The 16968-nt window shown below is 37.0% G+C and overlaps 1 protein-coding gene across 1 annotated transcript in view; it reads left to right on the top strand.

Moving 5' to 3' along the window:
• Positions 1 to 7279: 7279 nt before the first annotated feature.
• LOC141325947 (E3 ubiquitin-protein ligase parkin-like) overlaps positions 7280 to 16968 on the top strand; it is a 63744-nt gene continuing 54055 nt past the window's right edge. Inside the window, exons 1-3 of the mRNA XM_073834666.1 lie at positions 7280 to 7358; positions 8465 to 8580; positions 15072 to 15208. Coding sequence (XP_073690767.1) covers positions 7353 to 7358; positions 8465 to 8580; positions 15072 to 15208 — 259 coding nt within the window. The 5' untranslated portion in view covers positions 7280 to 7352. The remainder of the gene's footprint in view (positions 7359 to 8464; positions 8581 to 15071; positions 15209 to 16968) is intronic.

Genomic DNA, 16968 nt, shown 5'->3' with positions numbered 1-16968 from the left:
ATAATTGTCCTGTTGCATGACCCAATGTTGGCAAAGCTTTAGCTGTCAGATGGACGTCCTCACATTTGACTCTAGAAAACTTTGGTATACAGGAGGAGTTCATGGTCGACTTATTGACTGTGAGGTCGTGCCCAGGTACTGGCTACAAAACAAGCCTAAAATCATCGTTTGAGGTGTTTTTGCTGTTATGTTCTTTAGGTTTTTACCAAATATGTCACTGTGTATAATGGCCAAACATCTCCACTTTAGTCTCGTCTGTTCAAAGGGCATTGTTCTACAAGTCTTACGGTTTGTTCAAATGCAACTTTGCAAAACATAAAAACATGCTGTCATGTTTTCTTAGATAGAAGAGGCTTTCTTCTGCCAAGGCTTTCAAACATGCTATACTTGTCCAATATTTGTCTAATTGTACTGTCATGAACTTTAGCATTTAACATGTTAACTGAGGCCTGTAGAATCTGCGGTGAAGTTCTTGGGTTGGCTGCCATTTCTCTGAGCGTTACACAGTCCGATCTTGGGGAGAATTTGCTGGGACATCCACTCATGGGAGAATTGCTGTCTGTTTTGAATGTCTTCCACTTCCACTAATAAACTTCAAGGCTCCAGACCAGCCAAACTGGCAAAACTTTTGCTTTTATTGAGGTGCTCACACTTGCCGATGATCAGTTAATAAAAGGCATTATTAGCAGTGACTGACCGTTGTGTTGTTGTTCATCTGAGGTTTTATTTTTCAAATTTTATGACCTGTCAAGGACAAGATAATGTTTATTACGTCCCCATACAGAAAACCATGGAGTTCAATAGGATGTCCTAACTTTTTCACATGACTGTATACATAAATAAAACTGTCCTTGACAATTGTTTTTCAACACCACATGAATCCAACATAAATCCAAAGAGTACATTTCTTTATTTTGCGAAGGTAAGATTTTACCTTTTCTTTATGATGGATAATTGTTCTGAAATACAAGTTAGACCCTTGCAACTCTAGTTAAATCACTTATTTCAAACAAGCTGTGTCGGGTTATTCTAATGCAGCCTCACGCTCCAGCCATAGAAACTGCATCACTGAATTATGACTGAAGGGGAAAAACCTGCTTATTATTGCCGTTCTAGTCCACATTCATAAGCGCTTTGAGACAAAAATCATAACCAGAAACATTTGCTCTGTTGCCCCGAGTCTCATAACTAACTAACAGTGACACTTCTTAGCCTGAAGTATGAATACCGAACAGCACAAACCCACGTCTCGCTGCCCCCACACGGCTGTCATAAGCCCCATCCCTCCGTAGTTCCGCCCCTGGCCTGTTTTATCTTTCTGTCCGTATGGACTTTCTGTCCCAATGCGTGGGCAGCATTCCCACCTCTCCGCGTTCAGCCGCTGTTTGGAAAGGCTGACTGACACGTCGCTAAGCTGCACCTGCCTTTTCTTTCCGCTCGCGGTGGTCTTCGGTGCTGAGAATCTGTTTGTCCACTGTCTCTGTGCCAGTGCCGCCCCATTCCTGTGCCAATCTTGTGATACGTCTGGCTCTTTACATCCTCGGGCCTGAAAAGGGTTCCAGCTCTTCTCATCTAAGTCTCTCCAGAGAACTTTCTCCAAATATGCTGAGGAGAAGAAGACGGCAAAGTTTACGCTCTTGCTGTCAGAGCACTTCATTTGGACCTTTGGAGATATTGGACTTAGTAGCACTTTCAATCAAATACATTCATCTCCATCAGCAACTCCTAGCTTAAACATCCAGCTTTGGCTTTTAGATTTGGGTGCGTGATGTAAACATTTTTACGCCAAGATCTTCAAAACCTACATGACTGAATTAGGCCTTTAGGGGGAAAACCTGCTTGTTATTGCTGTTACGAGTTTCTTTGAGCTTTGAACATTAATAGAAAATAACCTTGGCTTACATCTCTGCAGAACGCAATTATGAGAAATACAGTTTTGACTACATTGCTGGCATTATAAATATCTCAATGTGCCCTAAGGCTTTAATTAGAAGTTTTAATTATAATGTTCGGGTTGTTCCCAGTGTAATGTTACCCCCAGCCCCATAGATATTAGATTACAGACTTAGCATTTCAGATTTAATATTTGCCATACATTGTGTAGTTGATCTATTCAGTTGTTTTTTTTTCCTCTAAAGTTGGGCCATATATATATATATATATATATATATTTTTTTTTTTTTTTTTTTTTTTAACAAAGTGCACTATCCTTTTTTTAAACAATTTTAGTTGCTTTTCAAGCTCCATAAAAGACTAACAACACCAGAAAGGTTGTAAAAGTAGTCCATATGACTTGTGACACAAGGATGATGAGCAGGCTGAAATATAACAATGAAGTAGTTCGGGATTCAAGTGTGTAGTCAGAATAGCCAAGGATCAGCAATCTCCACATAAAACTGATCGTGCAGACCAAACCATAAGTCATAGAGACTTGAAAATTGGAGGGACGGTAGTACTCATACCGCCGACAACGTCACCAAGACTCGCCCCAATTGGCCTGACGGGGGCGCTACAGCTATCAAAAGTATGAAATCGCTCATAATTCCTAAACCGTCAGTCGCAGGCTCAAGTGTCTTATCTCGTTAAATTTCTCAGATTCAATCATGAGCTTTATGGGTGTTTGTTTATTTTTTCTACCTACTTTTTCAAACTAGTCCTAGGTTTTTTGCCCAAACAGAACCAAACCAGTGCAGACAGATTCTCTGGAGAGTAAATATCAATAATTAGCTGAACAAAAAAGTTCAACTTTAGACTCACCGTCGCAAAGGGACGCCAAAACATTTGAAAGGGGAAGGGCCACTTTTAGTAAAATGCCTGTAACTCCAGAACAAAATGAGATATCCTCACTAAACTCAGAACACTTATGTAAGAGCTCAATCTAAGATCACATGGGAAAAAATGCGGAGCTTGGCCACTTGGTGGCGCTACAGGAGGGGAAAAAACGAAAAATAGCTTTACCTACACAACCATTAGTACTATCAACATGAAAATCACTGTGCACGGTCTTGGTCCAAAGTGCCACAAGTTGCTAAAATTTGAGCACCTATTAGACAAGGTTAATGGAGGCCGATCAGAACGAAACTCTGTGGGCCCATTTCACTCATGGCCTCAAAGGTCTGTGAGAAATTTAAAAGAAATCGGCCACTATAACCACTATAACAGTCAGAAGCATTAAAAAAACATATGTCTATGGTAAATTACCTGAATTTGCCAAAATAGTTTTCACTCAATGATTTAGGAGGTTTAGTTTTCCTTATGTGCTTATATGCCTCAAGCTCTTGAACCCCAGTAATCGCTGCTTGAAGCTATATTTATTTTTTGCTTTCTTAATGAACAAACATATTCCCATAGCTTCATAAATTAAGGTTGAACCACTGATGTCACTCGGACTATTTTAACAGTGTCCTTAATGCCTTTCTGGGTCTTGAACGTGTTGCGTTGCTGTCTAGGGTCAGAAAGCTCTCGGATTTAATCAAAAATATCTTAATTTGTGTTCTAATGATGAACAGAAATTTGAAATGACCCACTGGTTTGAAATTACATTAGGGTGAGTAATTAATTAATACATTTTGTTTTTTGGTTGAACTATACTTTTAAGGAATCTATACTTTTACTCAAGTACTTGTTTAGTGTACTTCGTCCACCACTGTATGGAGCCTCTATAAATTGCTAAAGACAAACATTGTGGAATGAATGTCAGGACATGAAACTGTGTCTCTCTTCCATTTTGTTTTGATTTTTTTTGCGGTGGCAAAGCCTACATAATGATACCTCATGTGAATTATCTGGTAATCATTGGCTGCGCTTTAAAAGGTCAGCGGCAAACAGGGTCAACTTTGAGCATCGCATTACAACGCTTCACCTGCTTGCAACGCGGTGACAGGGGTAATGCTGTGTCTTCATGCTTCGCTCCACACAGTTCAATACACTGCAAAACATTGACACAAATCACATTAAAATGCCATTATAGCTCGGATTAAAGAGTATTTATTACTTAGATGTTAGTAGCATTTTGCTCTTTGAGAAGTAATGGATGTGTGTCTAGCACTTTCCTCAAATAGAGTACAAAACTAATTTATATTGGGATTGGGATTTTTTGCATTCAATTCAATTCACATGTAGACAAATGAAAGTATAAAATAAAGTAAATAAGTTATTGTAGTGTTTGATGCACTATCATTTAAAAGTTTAGGAATGTTTTTGAAAGAAGTGTCATATGGTCACCAAGGACGCATTTATTTGATCAAACCTACTGTAAAACGGCAAAATTGTCAAATAATATTTCAGTTTAAAAGAACTATTTTCTATGTTAACATATTTAAAAAAATCATTAATTCCTGTTATGCAAAGCTGAATATTCAGCATCATTACTCCAGTCTTCAGTGTCACATGATCCGCCTGGCAGTTGATATTTTCACCAAAGAAGGTTTAATATCTAAGCAGAGATTGATGTCACTGTGATTACTACTGTGTTCCCTCCATGTGTTCAAACACAGAGTATTTGCTGTGTGTGCTTCAACCCTGTTTTCTCTGGATGTGTGCCATGTTTGTGTTTTCATTGACTTCAAATGTCTATAATTGAGTGCGGTGAACACGAGCGCAGTCGACCAATCAGGCGCTTTGGCTTGGATCTGTGTGTATCAGATAGGTCTCTGCTGGATACAGGAAGTAGAATCCTCACAGCTGGCTCACAGACACAGCCCTGTTTGTTAAACAATAATGTAATTAAGGCTTTGTGGGACTGCAATGTTGATTCTCTTCCATGGGGGAAAAAAAAAACGTCCTGAGAGGGTGGGGAGGTGAGACTGATGTGAACAATGCAGGAGGTGTGTTGCTGAATAATTCAACGCCATTTTTCTCATTAATCATTTACACTCGCAGCGGCGCGTGCGTGCGCGCGTTTGTTTTGAGCCGACGCACCGGGGGTCTGTGTGACCTTTCCTTGCTGTCTCTAAGCAGGTGTCTTCGTGTAATCTCCGGGCTCCTCCACCACGGCACGGTGGTTTCATCCCTCCGCCCTCCCTTCCCTTCACCCCCTCCTGCTCCCCCTGTGGGCGAGTAATGATTTTCTTAACCTTTTCTCTTGCTTATTAAGGGCCCTGTCAGAATGTTTAAATGCTTATGCTAATCAGGCACGGTCGGAGTCAGGCAGAGGGGGGACGTTGTCCCAAAACAATTATGGATGGAGAGAGTGTCTTAATCTGGCAAAAGGACAAGGGAGAATGTGTGACAGAGGTGGCAGGTGACTGTCTGATGCTGGTGATTTTTAAAGGGACAATCCGCTCTAAAATGAAAATCTGTTATTATTTGCTCTCCTTCGTATAATTTCAAACCTGCATTAGTGTTTTTCAGTAGGTTCTTACAAAAAAAAAAAAACATTTTTGAAGAATCTTTACATGACTCTATGTTCCACAAAAGTATTTTTTGTACTTTTTTGGTTGGTTGGTTTTTCCACAGCTATATCTGTGGCGACGTTTCTGAAAAATATTATTATTATACGTTTTTTCAAAGTGAAATGTGCAGTGAGTTCAGCTGAAAGCATGTTTTGTTTATATTCGAAACAGGAACATGAATCTAGTTATTTGATTGTTTGGAAATTAAATGGACGATGAGCAGTGCTGAAAAGCTTAATTCTAATCAAAAATAATGTACTAAATCTAACTGAACATGTGAATAAAAGCAAACATGAGATTAAAAATGCATTTTCTGAAGCAACCATGCCGTTGTATCTTTCTTTTACAATTTCTGAACTCTTTTATTTTGTTTCCTGTTACACGGTATTCATACCCGGCGCTTTGAAATTGCAAGTGTAGTGCTGTACTGGGTGAGCTACTGAGCAAGTTTACTATGTCAGAAAAGCCATATATATTGAGCTAGTTATGTGATACATCCATCAAAATGTATTTGTTAAACAAATGAATGAGCTAAAAGTGTTTTGAGGTCGTAACCAAGGGTCATAACCTGCTCAAAATATTGGATGAGAAAAATAATTTGTAGTACAAAAATAAAACAATGGAAATTTTTACAAAATATAACATTAAATGGTGTATAAATCATTCGTTTTTCAGCAGGTAAAGTTACAGAAGTCCACTTCTCTCTCGCCTCCCCTGTGCCCATTGAGGTTTAACAGACCCCCTAAAGTAGCCTCTGAAAGGCAGCACTAAACGAAAAAAAAAATATGATATTTAGGCAATAAAATAAAAATGTACACATTTCCATTCTGTTCAAAAGTTTTCACCCCCGGCTCTTAATGCATGGTTTTTCCTTCTGGAGCATCAGTGAGCGTTTGAACCATCTGTAATAGTTGCATATGAGTCCCTCAGTTGTCCTCGGTCTAATGAGATGGATCTCAAAATCATACAGTCATTGTTGAGAGGGTTCAAATACACAAAAATGCTGGAAAACTAAAAAAAATTGTGGGACCTTAAAGGAACTGTATGTAGGATTGTGGCCAAAACTGGTACTGCAATCACTTTCAAAATACTGTAGAACGGTGTATCCCCTCCCCCTCCTACACAGTAATTTTTTTTCTTCTGTTAATACGGTTACATACGGTTAATACTGTTACATACGGTTCCTTTAAGTTTAAGCAGTTTAACTATTCAGGACAAACAAGGGACAACTATCACTAAAAAACAACAATAAATAAACACAGCCGTGGATCATTCAGGTAAGAACACAGTATTAAGAATCAAGGGGATGTAAACTTATGAACCGGGTCATTTTTATAAATCCAACTATTATTTTCTCTTGTGGACTATATGTAAACATCTTTTAAGTGAAATATCTTATTCAGGTCAGTACTAAATAAACAATAACATGCTTTTTGTATGATCCCTCTTATTTTAGTAAAATAATTAACATTTTGCAGATTCTAAAAGGGGGGTGTAAACTTTTGACCTCAACTGTAGTGTGCAAGGAACTGTGTGAAAAGTTGTCTTTATCAATCAATAATCTGACCAATAATCGACATTAGTGTGAAAAGGAATAAAAATTGTTGGCTTTTCACTGCCACTAATTTTCATTTCAGCTGAACAGCAGTGAATTGTACGTATAAGTATGATTTTGGAGTTTTTCATGTAGAATTAAAGACATGTTTTGCCAGTGGTGTGAGGTTTTGATCTATTTCTCTTTGAGTTAAACTGTCCTTCTTCCTTTTGACCCTTCTCTCATCACATCCCTGCCCTTTACTTGTCGTCCAATTACCATAGTTCTCTTCATCTTCCTTTGACTGACGTCTATCATCTCTGTGATGTTCTCTGTGTTGTCTGTAGGGGCCGTGCTGCTGGGATGACGTCCTTTTCCCTAACAGGATTCATGGAGTATGTCAGTCACAAGACTGTGAAGGCAGAATGGCAGTGAGTCTGCAACAATTTTGTTGTATTATTTTATTAAGAATAATTGTGTCACGTTTCTGAATGAAAAAGCACCTTAAAGGAGTAGTTCACTTTCAGAACAAAAAATGTACAGATAATGTACTCACCCCCTTGTCATCCAAGATGTTCATGTCTTTCTTTTTTCAGTCATAAGGAAATTATGTTTTTTGAGGAAAACATTTCAGGATTTCCAAAATACAGCTTCAAATAGCTCTAAACGATCACAGCCGAGGAAAGAAGGGTCTTCTCTAGCAAAATGATCGGTTATTTTCGAAAAAAGATTCAATTTATATACTTTTTAACCTCAAATGCTTGTCTTGTCTAGCTCTGTGTGTACTCTGTGTAGAGAATAACCAATCGTTTCACTAAATAAGACCCTTCTTTCTCGGCTGGGGTTATTTAGATCCCTTTGAAGCTGCATTTAAACTGCATTTTGGAAGTTCAAACTCGGGGCACCATAGAAGTCCATTATATGGAGAGAAATCCTGAAATGTTTTCCTCAAAAAACATCATTTCTTTACGACTGAAGAAAGAAAGACATGAACATCTTGGATGACTCTGGGTGAATACATTATCTGTACAATTTTGTTTTGAAAGTGAACTACACCTTTAAACCAACAAAAGCTGGTTGAGACTTGACAAGCTTGTTTTGGTGGTTTTAAAAAACATTAAGACACTTATAAGTTGGTCAGGATGGGAGACGAACTGACCGAACAGCTAAACCAGCCAAAGAGATAGCAAAAATAAATGCATTTACATCTAGGTCACACTTTTTGTCTTTGCATAGTAACTTGCATTTTAACAAAGCTGTCAAGATGCTATGTTTATTCAGAATTTATCCATTTTACAAAGCCAGGTTTTTAGTTTAGACAATTTTTATTGTGCCTTTTGGTCGATCTAGCGCTGTAGTGCTTGGCAGAAAAAAAGGACCGTCCACTGGTTGGATTAAATTGGTAGCTTTATCCCAGCTGGGTCCTGTATTACTACCCTCATGCTGCAAATCCATAAAAACCACTGCAGTAGGGTTGTTTGAGACTGTTAGTGGGAGTTTGCAGGGCATGATTGCATCTCATTTGTGCTTCTTGCAGGAGTTCTACCTGAAATGTGCTGCCCACCCCACCTGTGATAATGACTCTTCAGCAGCACTGGACTTGATAATGCCCAACACACGCAGAGTGCCCTGCATCGCCTGCACTGACATCATGTGAGTGGCTTTTTTCCCATGTGTCTGTAGCTAAACCCATCATAGAGGTTGAAATGAGTCTACACAACAAAGAATCAATCAGATAGTTCATTACAACATTAATCTCACCATGTTCCAAACAGGTGTGATGCGATAAACCAACAAACCATAAAAAGCTTTGGTCTGAACCATCCGTGATTTTGTTGACATTTGTTGGCTGCTTGGTTTCTATTTGGCCTGTGAATTGATTAAAACCTAAAAATAAAGCCTCTATATACAGAGATTGGTTCTTATGACAGCCCCTGGAGATTTGGTTTGATCCTTACACTGTACATGACCCATTAAATATAGCTATAAAAAATAAAATAATTAAATAAAGGCCCACCCTAAGAAAAAAATGTGTTTTTCACTGTGTCCAAAGTGTATGATTGTAGAAAAGTATATACGTTTGTATTGAACATTTATGGAGCAACAGATTTTGTCTGAAAATAAATCATACAAGTCGTTTATTTTGTTTAAAAATGTTATAAATGTATGAGGTGGCAACGGGGGTCAACAGTATTGATTAAAAAATACTTCATACAAAATACTTTAATGTGGTTAATGAGTTAATACTTGTTCGAAACAATCACTTTAGCCAAGTTTGTACTATTTTCTGCTTATTTTGATGAATAAAATAATTAATTTTTGTTTAATAAATATACTGTCATTAAAATATGTTAAAATAACTCATATTTCAAATACAGAAACAAAATCATTTGTTGAAGGCGCCTTTAGCCCCGTCATACCCTACTATTATTGCATTTCTATGTTCAATCATTTGTGAAAAACATTTTTTTTTTCAGTGTAAGAATTTTATATCAATTTTCATTCAGAAATTGATAGTAAATGTCACAAATAATAACAAAGAAATGACAAGTAACCACATATTTTGAAGTAGAAAGACTAAAATAGTATTTTCTTTTAAACTTACAACCTTGAAAAATATTCCACAGTGTAGAATCATAAAATAAGTATATTTTTAAGATTTAAAAAGTATATTATATTATATTATATTTAAAAAAATATATATATAATATGTATATATATATATTATAAATATAATATATTTTAATATTTTTTAAATAACAGGTAATCTTTTACAATAAGGTTCCATTAATTAATGTTAGTTCATGTATTAATATGAATGAACAATGAGCAATACATTTATCACAGTATTTATATATGTTTGTTAATGTTCATTAAAAAAACAGTCATTCATTGTTTGTTCATGTTATTTACAGTGCATTAACTAATTTTTACATTAACAACTGATTTTAATAATGCATTAGTAAATGCTGAAATTAACATTAACTAAAATTAATAAATGCTGTAAAAGTTTTGTTAATTCTTAGTTCATGTTAACTAATGAACTATTGTAAAGTGTTACCAAATTATTATTTAACTAATATGTGACCCTTGACCACAAAACATTCTTAAGTAGCATGGGTATATTTGTAGCAATAGCCAAACATTATATTTTTTTCTTAATATGCCAAAAATCATTAGGATATTAAGTAAAGATCATGTTCCATGAAGATGTGTTTGTAAATTTCCTACCGTAAATATATTAAAACTTAGTAATATGCATTGCTAAGAGCTTCATTTAGACAACTTTAAAGGTGGTTTTCTCAGTATTTAGATTTTTTGCACCCTCAGATTTTTAAATAGTTGCATCTCAGCCAAATAGTGTCCTATCCTAACAAACCATACATCAATGGAAAGCTTATTTATCAGCCTTCAGATGATATATAAATATCAATTTCAAAAAATTTACCCTTATGACTGGTTTTGTGTTCCAGGGTCGCATATTTGTTAACGGGGATCTGTTAACGCTGGCAACTTTTGTGTTGCACCTGGTTGGCACATCGTGTAAGACTCGACTAGATATGAAAAGTAACTTTCTAAACAAAACAAGTTTGACAGATCAGTTTGGAGACTTTCTGATTGATCCAGCAGGCAGAAAAGATGAAATACCTGCAACACACTGTACAAGTAAACTAAAGATTGATACAAATATTCAGAAAGACAAGCTGCCTCTACTCTTGAACCTACATACGCCTCCTGCTGTGTGGCCCTTCAATCAACAGTGGCCATTTTTCCGGAAAACGTAAGCGCTAAGTGAGTCCTGCCAATGAAGGTCAGCTATTAGCGGGGCGGTCCTGCGGAAACGCTCCTACCTGCTGCTCTCACACGGAGGGTCGGGCGGGCGGGCGGGCGGGCGGGCGGGCGAGAGCCTGGAGAAACCAGACAATGGAGCCCAATCACCAACAACCACCATTCAAATCAAGGACTGATTGAAGTAGCGCTGCAATTACCTTCCTGAGTAGAGCTTTGTTTTTCCACCATCCTCCACTCCACTCTTCTTCCTCCTCAGAGATCTCCTCCATTTGTTTAAAAGGGCACCGACAAGGACGCGGCCAGTCTCTTACAATAGAAGCGCGAGAGAGGGGTCAGAGAGGTGGAACACTGTGTTAGCAAGTTGACTTCCAGTCAAGTGAGTCTGTGTTTGAGAGTGAAGGGCGACTTCTGGAGAAATGGAAAGAAAATTGTCATGAGATTTCAGACCGCTGTTTCTTTGCTTACTACGCTCAAGTAACAAGGGTCTCTAAGATAATTTGAAGTTTTCTGAAGGTATTGAACAAGCAACCTATCTAAACAAGATCTCTATCCGCCCCCGTTCTCCCAGAAGCCCTCTCCTCATCAGAGCCCTTCTTCAGAATCTCAACTGTCCACATCATATATCAAAATCACAATGACTATAAACCTCTTTAAGGTCAAAATTCTTTGACAATTACTAAATTGTCAGATATTTATAAATTGTGGTAGGTTTATATTGGTAATTTACTTTTTATTGGTAGGATTTTGGTTAAAATTTAAATGATTTTTTTTAAGAAGTATATTTCTTCGTTTAATGACTTATTCCACAAACACTTGATTTGATAAATTTTTAATATGATTTAAAGAAAAATGATGTGTGAATAATCCACCAAAAAACTAAGTTGCTTAGTACACCCTAGTGAAAAATAAATATACTAAAATGTATTTGAAATGCATTTATTTCATGCTAAGTATACTACAAATACTTTTAACATATTAGGTACTTTTAAAAATACCCTGCAATTTTACTTTTAGTTTATACTATGGGGCCGTTGAATGCTTGAATCTGATTGGCTGATGAACGTTCTAGAGGTGTGCATTATTTTTTAGGGGAAACGCACGGCGAACATAGTTCCAGGCAGCTTTTGACCGCATTACATGTCTATATCACAATTTCAGTTATTTCAAAGGTCCTTACAGCCCAAAACAGCAAAATAACCAAAACCCACAATGACACTGGCCAAACAAATAAATACAGTAAACAACAGGATAAAAACGACAGATTATTTCCATGTTTTTGACACAATATTACGTTTTATTTTGTATGGAAAGCACAAACGCTGTTTCTCCCACTCTCTCTCCCTTACAGATGCACACATACATACAGTTTGCAAACGCGTTAGCATAGGCGCTAATGTTGTTAGCGCTGCTCTGATGATTAACAACTTAAAAACTACATGACAGTTCTCACACGTGAGGTAACAACGGTGTGGTCTTGAAGAAATTGAACTTAGAAGTTTCACTATTAGTAGAGACGATGCTGCCAGTCACCTTTGAGAGCCACACAGATTTGAGAGAGGTAATTCACCAGCTTAATCTCTCTCTCCCTCTCTATTTCTGTCTAACTGCTTGTCTGTCGGTCTGTCTAAACTTCATTATTAACTGTATATCTGCTAGTTTGCTATCAATGGCTCAAGTGTCGTTACTAGGTATAAAATGACGTTTTGGAACTAGCAACGAAGCTGTTGGATGAGCTGCTTAAGAAATTAATCCTACTCACAATAGCGTTTTAAGGACAAAAACGGGTGAATGTCTTGAAATATATCATCTGATCGAAGTCTTGAGGTGTGGTAACTCTAGTATAAGCGGAATAATTGACTTTGGTCCATTGAATTCTACGAATTTTCTAAGAATTCAACGGCCCGTCGTCAGTTATTCCTTACATACTACACTTTAGATATTTTTACTCTACACTTTAGATATTTTGCATTTAAAGCCTGATATTATTCAAAGATCATACAATCCTCATCAATAGTGACAATAAAACATATTTTAGAATTAATATTAAGAAATGTGCGTTGTGCAAAAGTAAGTATTCCAATAAAGTAAATATATATATATTAGGGGTGGGCATAGATTAATTTTTTTAATCTAGATTAATCTAGATTAAATCTTGGAATTAATCTAGATTAATCTAGATTAAAATGGCTAATTTGAATTCTGATGAAGGCATTCAGAATATGTGTGCTACCCAAATAATGACTAAAAGTAAGTCTTCGAGAACGGGCCAGGTGGCGCATTAGACCAGGCGCTCATCTCCTGTTTCCAAAATGCATCACAAACTGCTTGACAATTGCATTTACAACATAATTGTATGGCATGGATTTCTGCGTGCATAGTCTTCGTTGCTTTTAGAAGCGTCAATTCAGTTATTGCATATAGTTTAATGTCTTTATTTCGGGATTATCAAAGTAAATTTTAACTCAAATTTGAGATTTTACTGGGGCATAGCAGATTTTCACTGGGGTACGTGCCCCAGTAAAAAGGGTCTAAAAACGCACGCACCTGCCCTGAAGCGGCTTCATAACTGCATCCATGTTTGCACTTTGCACGTCTCATTTGATGTGGTAATTTCACAGAAGTTGAAGACTCGTTCTCGCCCCCTACAGTGCAATTCGTCTAGGTATACGTCATCCGCGCTAAAATATCAAGGTGAAAGTCATCATATCTTGCGTAGTTTAGACCCAGCTCCCAACCCAACTTTGAGAATAGATTAACGGCGATATTTTTTTTATCGCCCGATAAGAGTCTCACGTTAACGCAGCACGTTAACGCCGATAACGGCCCACCACTAATATATATATATATTATCAGTAAGTCTCAAGCAATATGTCAGTAAATATGTTAATTGACTTTAACGATGTTTAGTTTGACACATATTTCACGATTCAATTTCGATTCTGATTCACAAGCTTGCATTTTGATTTGCTTCAATACCGATTATTTTGGATATATATCAGGTACAGTAGGCCTACATGCCAAATATTCTCAAAGAAAACAAAAATCTCTCAGCTAATGCTGTAAAATATACATTTGGTACTACATTACTATAATTAAAGGTTAAAATGAACTAATTTGTCTACAAATGCTTAAAGAGCAGGTCATATGTTTTTTCAAAGTGTCCTAATATTGAGTCCCCTACAAAAGGTTTAAATGCATCTGAGGTCAGAAAACATTGTAATTTTCTCAGAATATACATTTATACAGAGTCATGCCAATGATTTCAAAACGGTTTGTTCGAACCAGCTTTGAGCGTAATGTCTGTAAGCCCCTCCCTTCCATAAGCCTACTCTGTTCTGATTGGTCAGCTGGCCAAGCCTGTTGTGATTGGTACAAAGAGGAGTACTTGAGCGAGTTAGCGAGTGCTACCATCTGTGTTGCCAAATCTGTGGTTGTTTTTGATATCCGCGGGTAGAAGCGACCCCAATAATGTCATATTTAGCCCCTGGAATGCAAATGTCTACACTGCATCATGAATAAATCTCTTACCACACACTGCACACGTCTAAGGCGCAGCAACTGATGATTGTCGCTCTAGTCAATGCTTGTGTTTACATCAGCCGTGGTTCTGCATGTGTTTCGACCCTCTATACCGCACACGTCAACAGCGCGGCTCCAGCACGGCTACCGGAGCAGTTTGTGGACACTTTAGTTAATGCTCACGTTTATACGAGCCGACCTGCGGCTCACTGAAGCATCCCAGAAGCTGCTGTCCATGCTACATCGCTGAAGTTAGACAAATCCCCCGTCTCGTCCCTCCCCACCTGTTAATGATTTGAACTTCCGTAGGAGGGATTTATTTGAATCATTTTCTAATGGACCGCGTTGTGAGATTATAGCATCCGGAAAACAAATGCTGTAGTCCAAAGGAGCCGTTCGTTGTAGTTCTTGAAAATTGATTTTTTTTTAAAAATGAAATATCTCCCTTTGGAGTGGACTTTGAGATTTGTAACTTTGTAGATGTTTTTTATGCCCAAACATACACACCACACACTGACTAAAATTCAAAAAGTGAAAAAGCATAATAGGACCCCTTTAACAGAAAACAGGCTTGACTAATCGATTCTTAGGTTTAATAATCAATATCCTTTCATAGAAATGAGAATCAATGAAAAACAAGAAATCTATATTTTTTTCCGCAGCCATACTAAAATCTGAAGTAAGTTGAGTCAAGTATGTTTGATTGTACAGCATTGTTGTTTTTGTTGTGGACAGACATTACCTTAGAATAGTGTTTTTCTTAAAAGTGCATTTATGGTATGATAAAAGTTGTGTAACTGTAAGCATGACTCAGACCTAACCTTGTCTTCCAGGACTCCAGTGCTGGTATTTCAGTGTGCCGAGCGTCACGTGATCTGCCTGGAGTGCTTCCACATGTACTGTGTGACCAGACTCAATGAGCGACAGTTTATCCAGGAGCCGCTGGTGGGCTACTCTCTGCCCTGCGCAGGTAAACATACCTTAAGTGTTCACCATTGTGAATTGCTATTAGTGTGTGTGTGTGTGTGTGTGTGTGTGTGTGTGTGTGTGTGTGTGTGTGTGTGCGCGTGTGCTTCTGTATGTGGTGTGTTTGTGTGCACAGGCTGCTGTGTTTGGCAGTGATTGATGGTGGTGTGTTGGTGGCTGCAGTGAAGAGGAGATACTATCAAATTGTTCTCCTTCACTCTCTCACACACACAGTCGCACACACACATACTCTCTCCGGGCCCTCGCCGTGCCCCCGTTGGCCCACCACATCCGTTAATGCCACCCGGTAATGGGGCTCCGGGGAGAAGCATTGACCCCCTATCAGCCAGAACACCCCACCAATCTCTCACACGCCGTATCTCTCTGTATCTACCGCTGTCTTGCCCTTCCACTCCTTCATTTGTTTCGCTGCCATTCTCCCCCTTTCGGTTTCTCTTTCACTGATATTTTTTGTCTCATTTTGTGCTCTCAGTGCTTACAGTTTTGCTTTGGCTGCAGCTGGTAAAGACAGTCAAACAACAACAAATGTGCACAGCTCACTAGAAATTGGAGTCTTAAGGAATTTAATAATTCAGGTTCTGATTCCAAATCAACCTAATAATGTTTGTTACTTGTGATTTATTTATTTATTTTTATTTTAATAATTAATTATTATTTTTTTATAACATTATACTAAGCAAAAATACTAAACAATACTTTTTGGTAACATATTTTAGTGCTTCTTTTTTTGCATTTAATTTTTTATTTGTCATTTTTGGAGATGGAGAAATGAGTCTAAAAGGTCTGATAGATGAACTTACACCTCGTTTTAACTCATTTAGTAATTTATTTAAGCTGTCAATTGTAATAAAACTTTCCAGTGTTATGGACACAGCTGTCCTTGATCTTGTCAGTTTCAGTATGGTTACCTGAGTTAGAAAAAGGTTTGTGACTTTAGCTCTTTACTCATACAGCATTCAAGCAACCACTTTAAACATTAAACAGCCATCATTTGTATTACTAAAAGGTGCCTTTTAAGTCTTGGCACTTTATTTTATGTTAATATTTTTTCTTTCTAAAGTAAGTATTCTTATGAAAAAATGTTTTTTATAAAACGCTGAAAAATTAATTCCACAGTTTTTTTTTTTTTTTTTTGTTTTTTTGTAGTTTTACCAAAGGGTTCTATGAATACCTGTTTCTGCCACTGAATAAAAAATATAAAAATTTGCGACTTTATATCTCACAAATTTTCTCAGAATTGTCATATAAAAGTTATAAAGTCAAGAATTAAGATATAAACTTGCAATTCTGAGAAAACAAAGTCAGAATTGTGTGATATAAACTCGTAATTGTGAGTTATAAAGTCAGAATTGCGAGATGTAAACGTGCAAATATGACTTTTTTCTTAGAATTGCGTGATATTAAATTGCAATTGTGAGTTATTAGATCAGAATTTGTGAGACATAATATCACAATTCTAAGAAATAAAGTCCATAGCGAGTTATAAAGTCCAATTTTGAGACAGATAAGTTCTCAGAATTGTGAGTTTATGTCACAATTCTGACTTAATAACTTGCAATTGCGTGAAAAAATATTTGCGAGTTTATATCTTCTGAGAATTGAAAAAAGTAAATTGCATAAAATTGCAAGATATAAATCTTTAGACTTTATTTCTTGCAATTATGTTTATATCACGCAATTCTGACTTTATAGCTCACAATTCCAAGTTTATATCACACAATTCTAAGAAAAAGTCAGTTATTC

This window comes from Garra rufa, chromosome 2 (genome assembly GCF_049309525.1).
Source record: "Garra rufa chromosome 2, GarRuf1.0, whole genome shotgun sequence".
NCBI lineage: Eukaryota > Metazoa > Chordata > Actinopteri > Cypriniformes > Cyprinidae > Garra > Garra rufa.
This window is presented reverse-complemented; position numbering and strand designations above follow the sequence as displayed.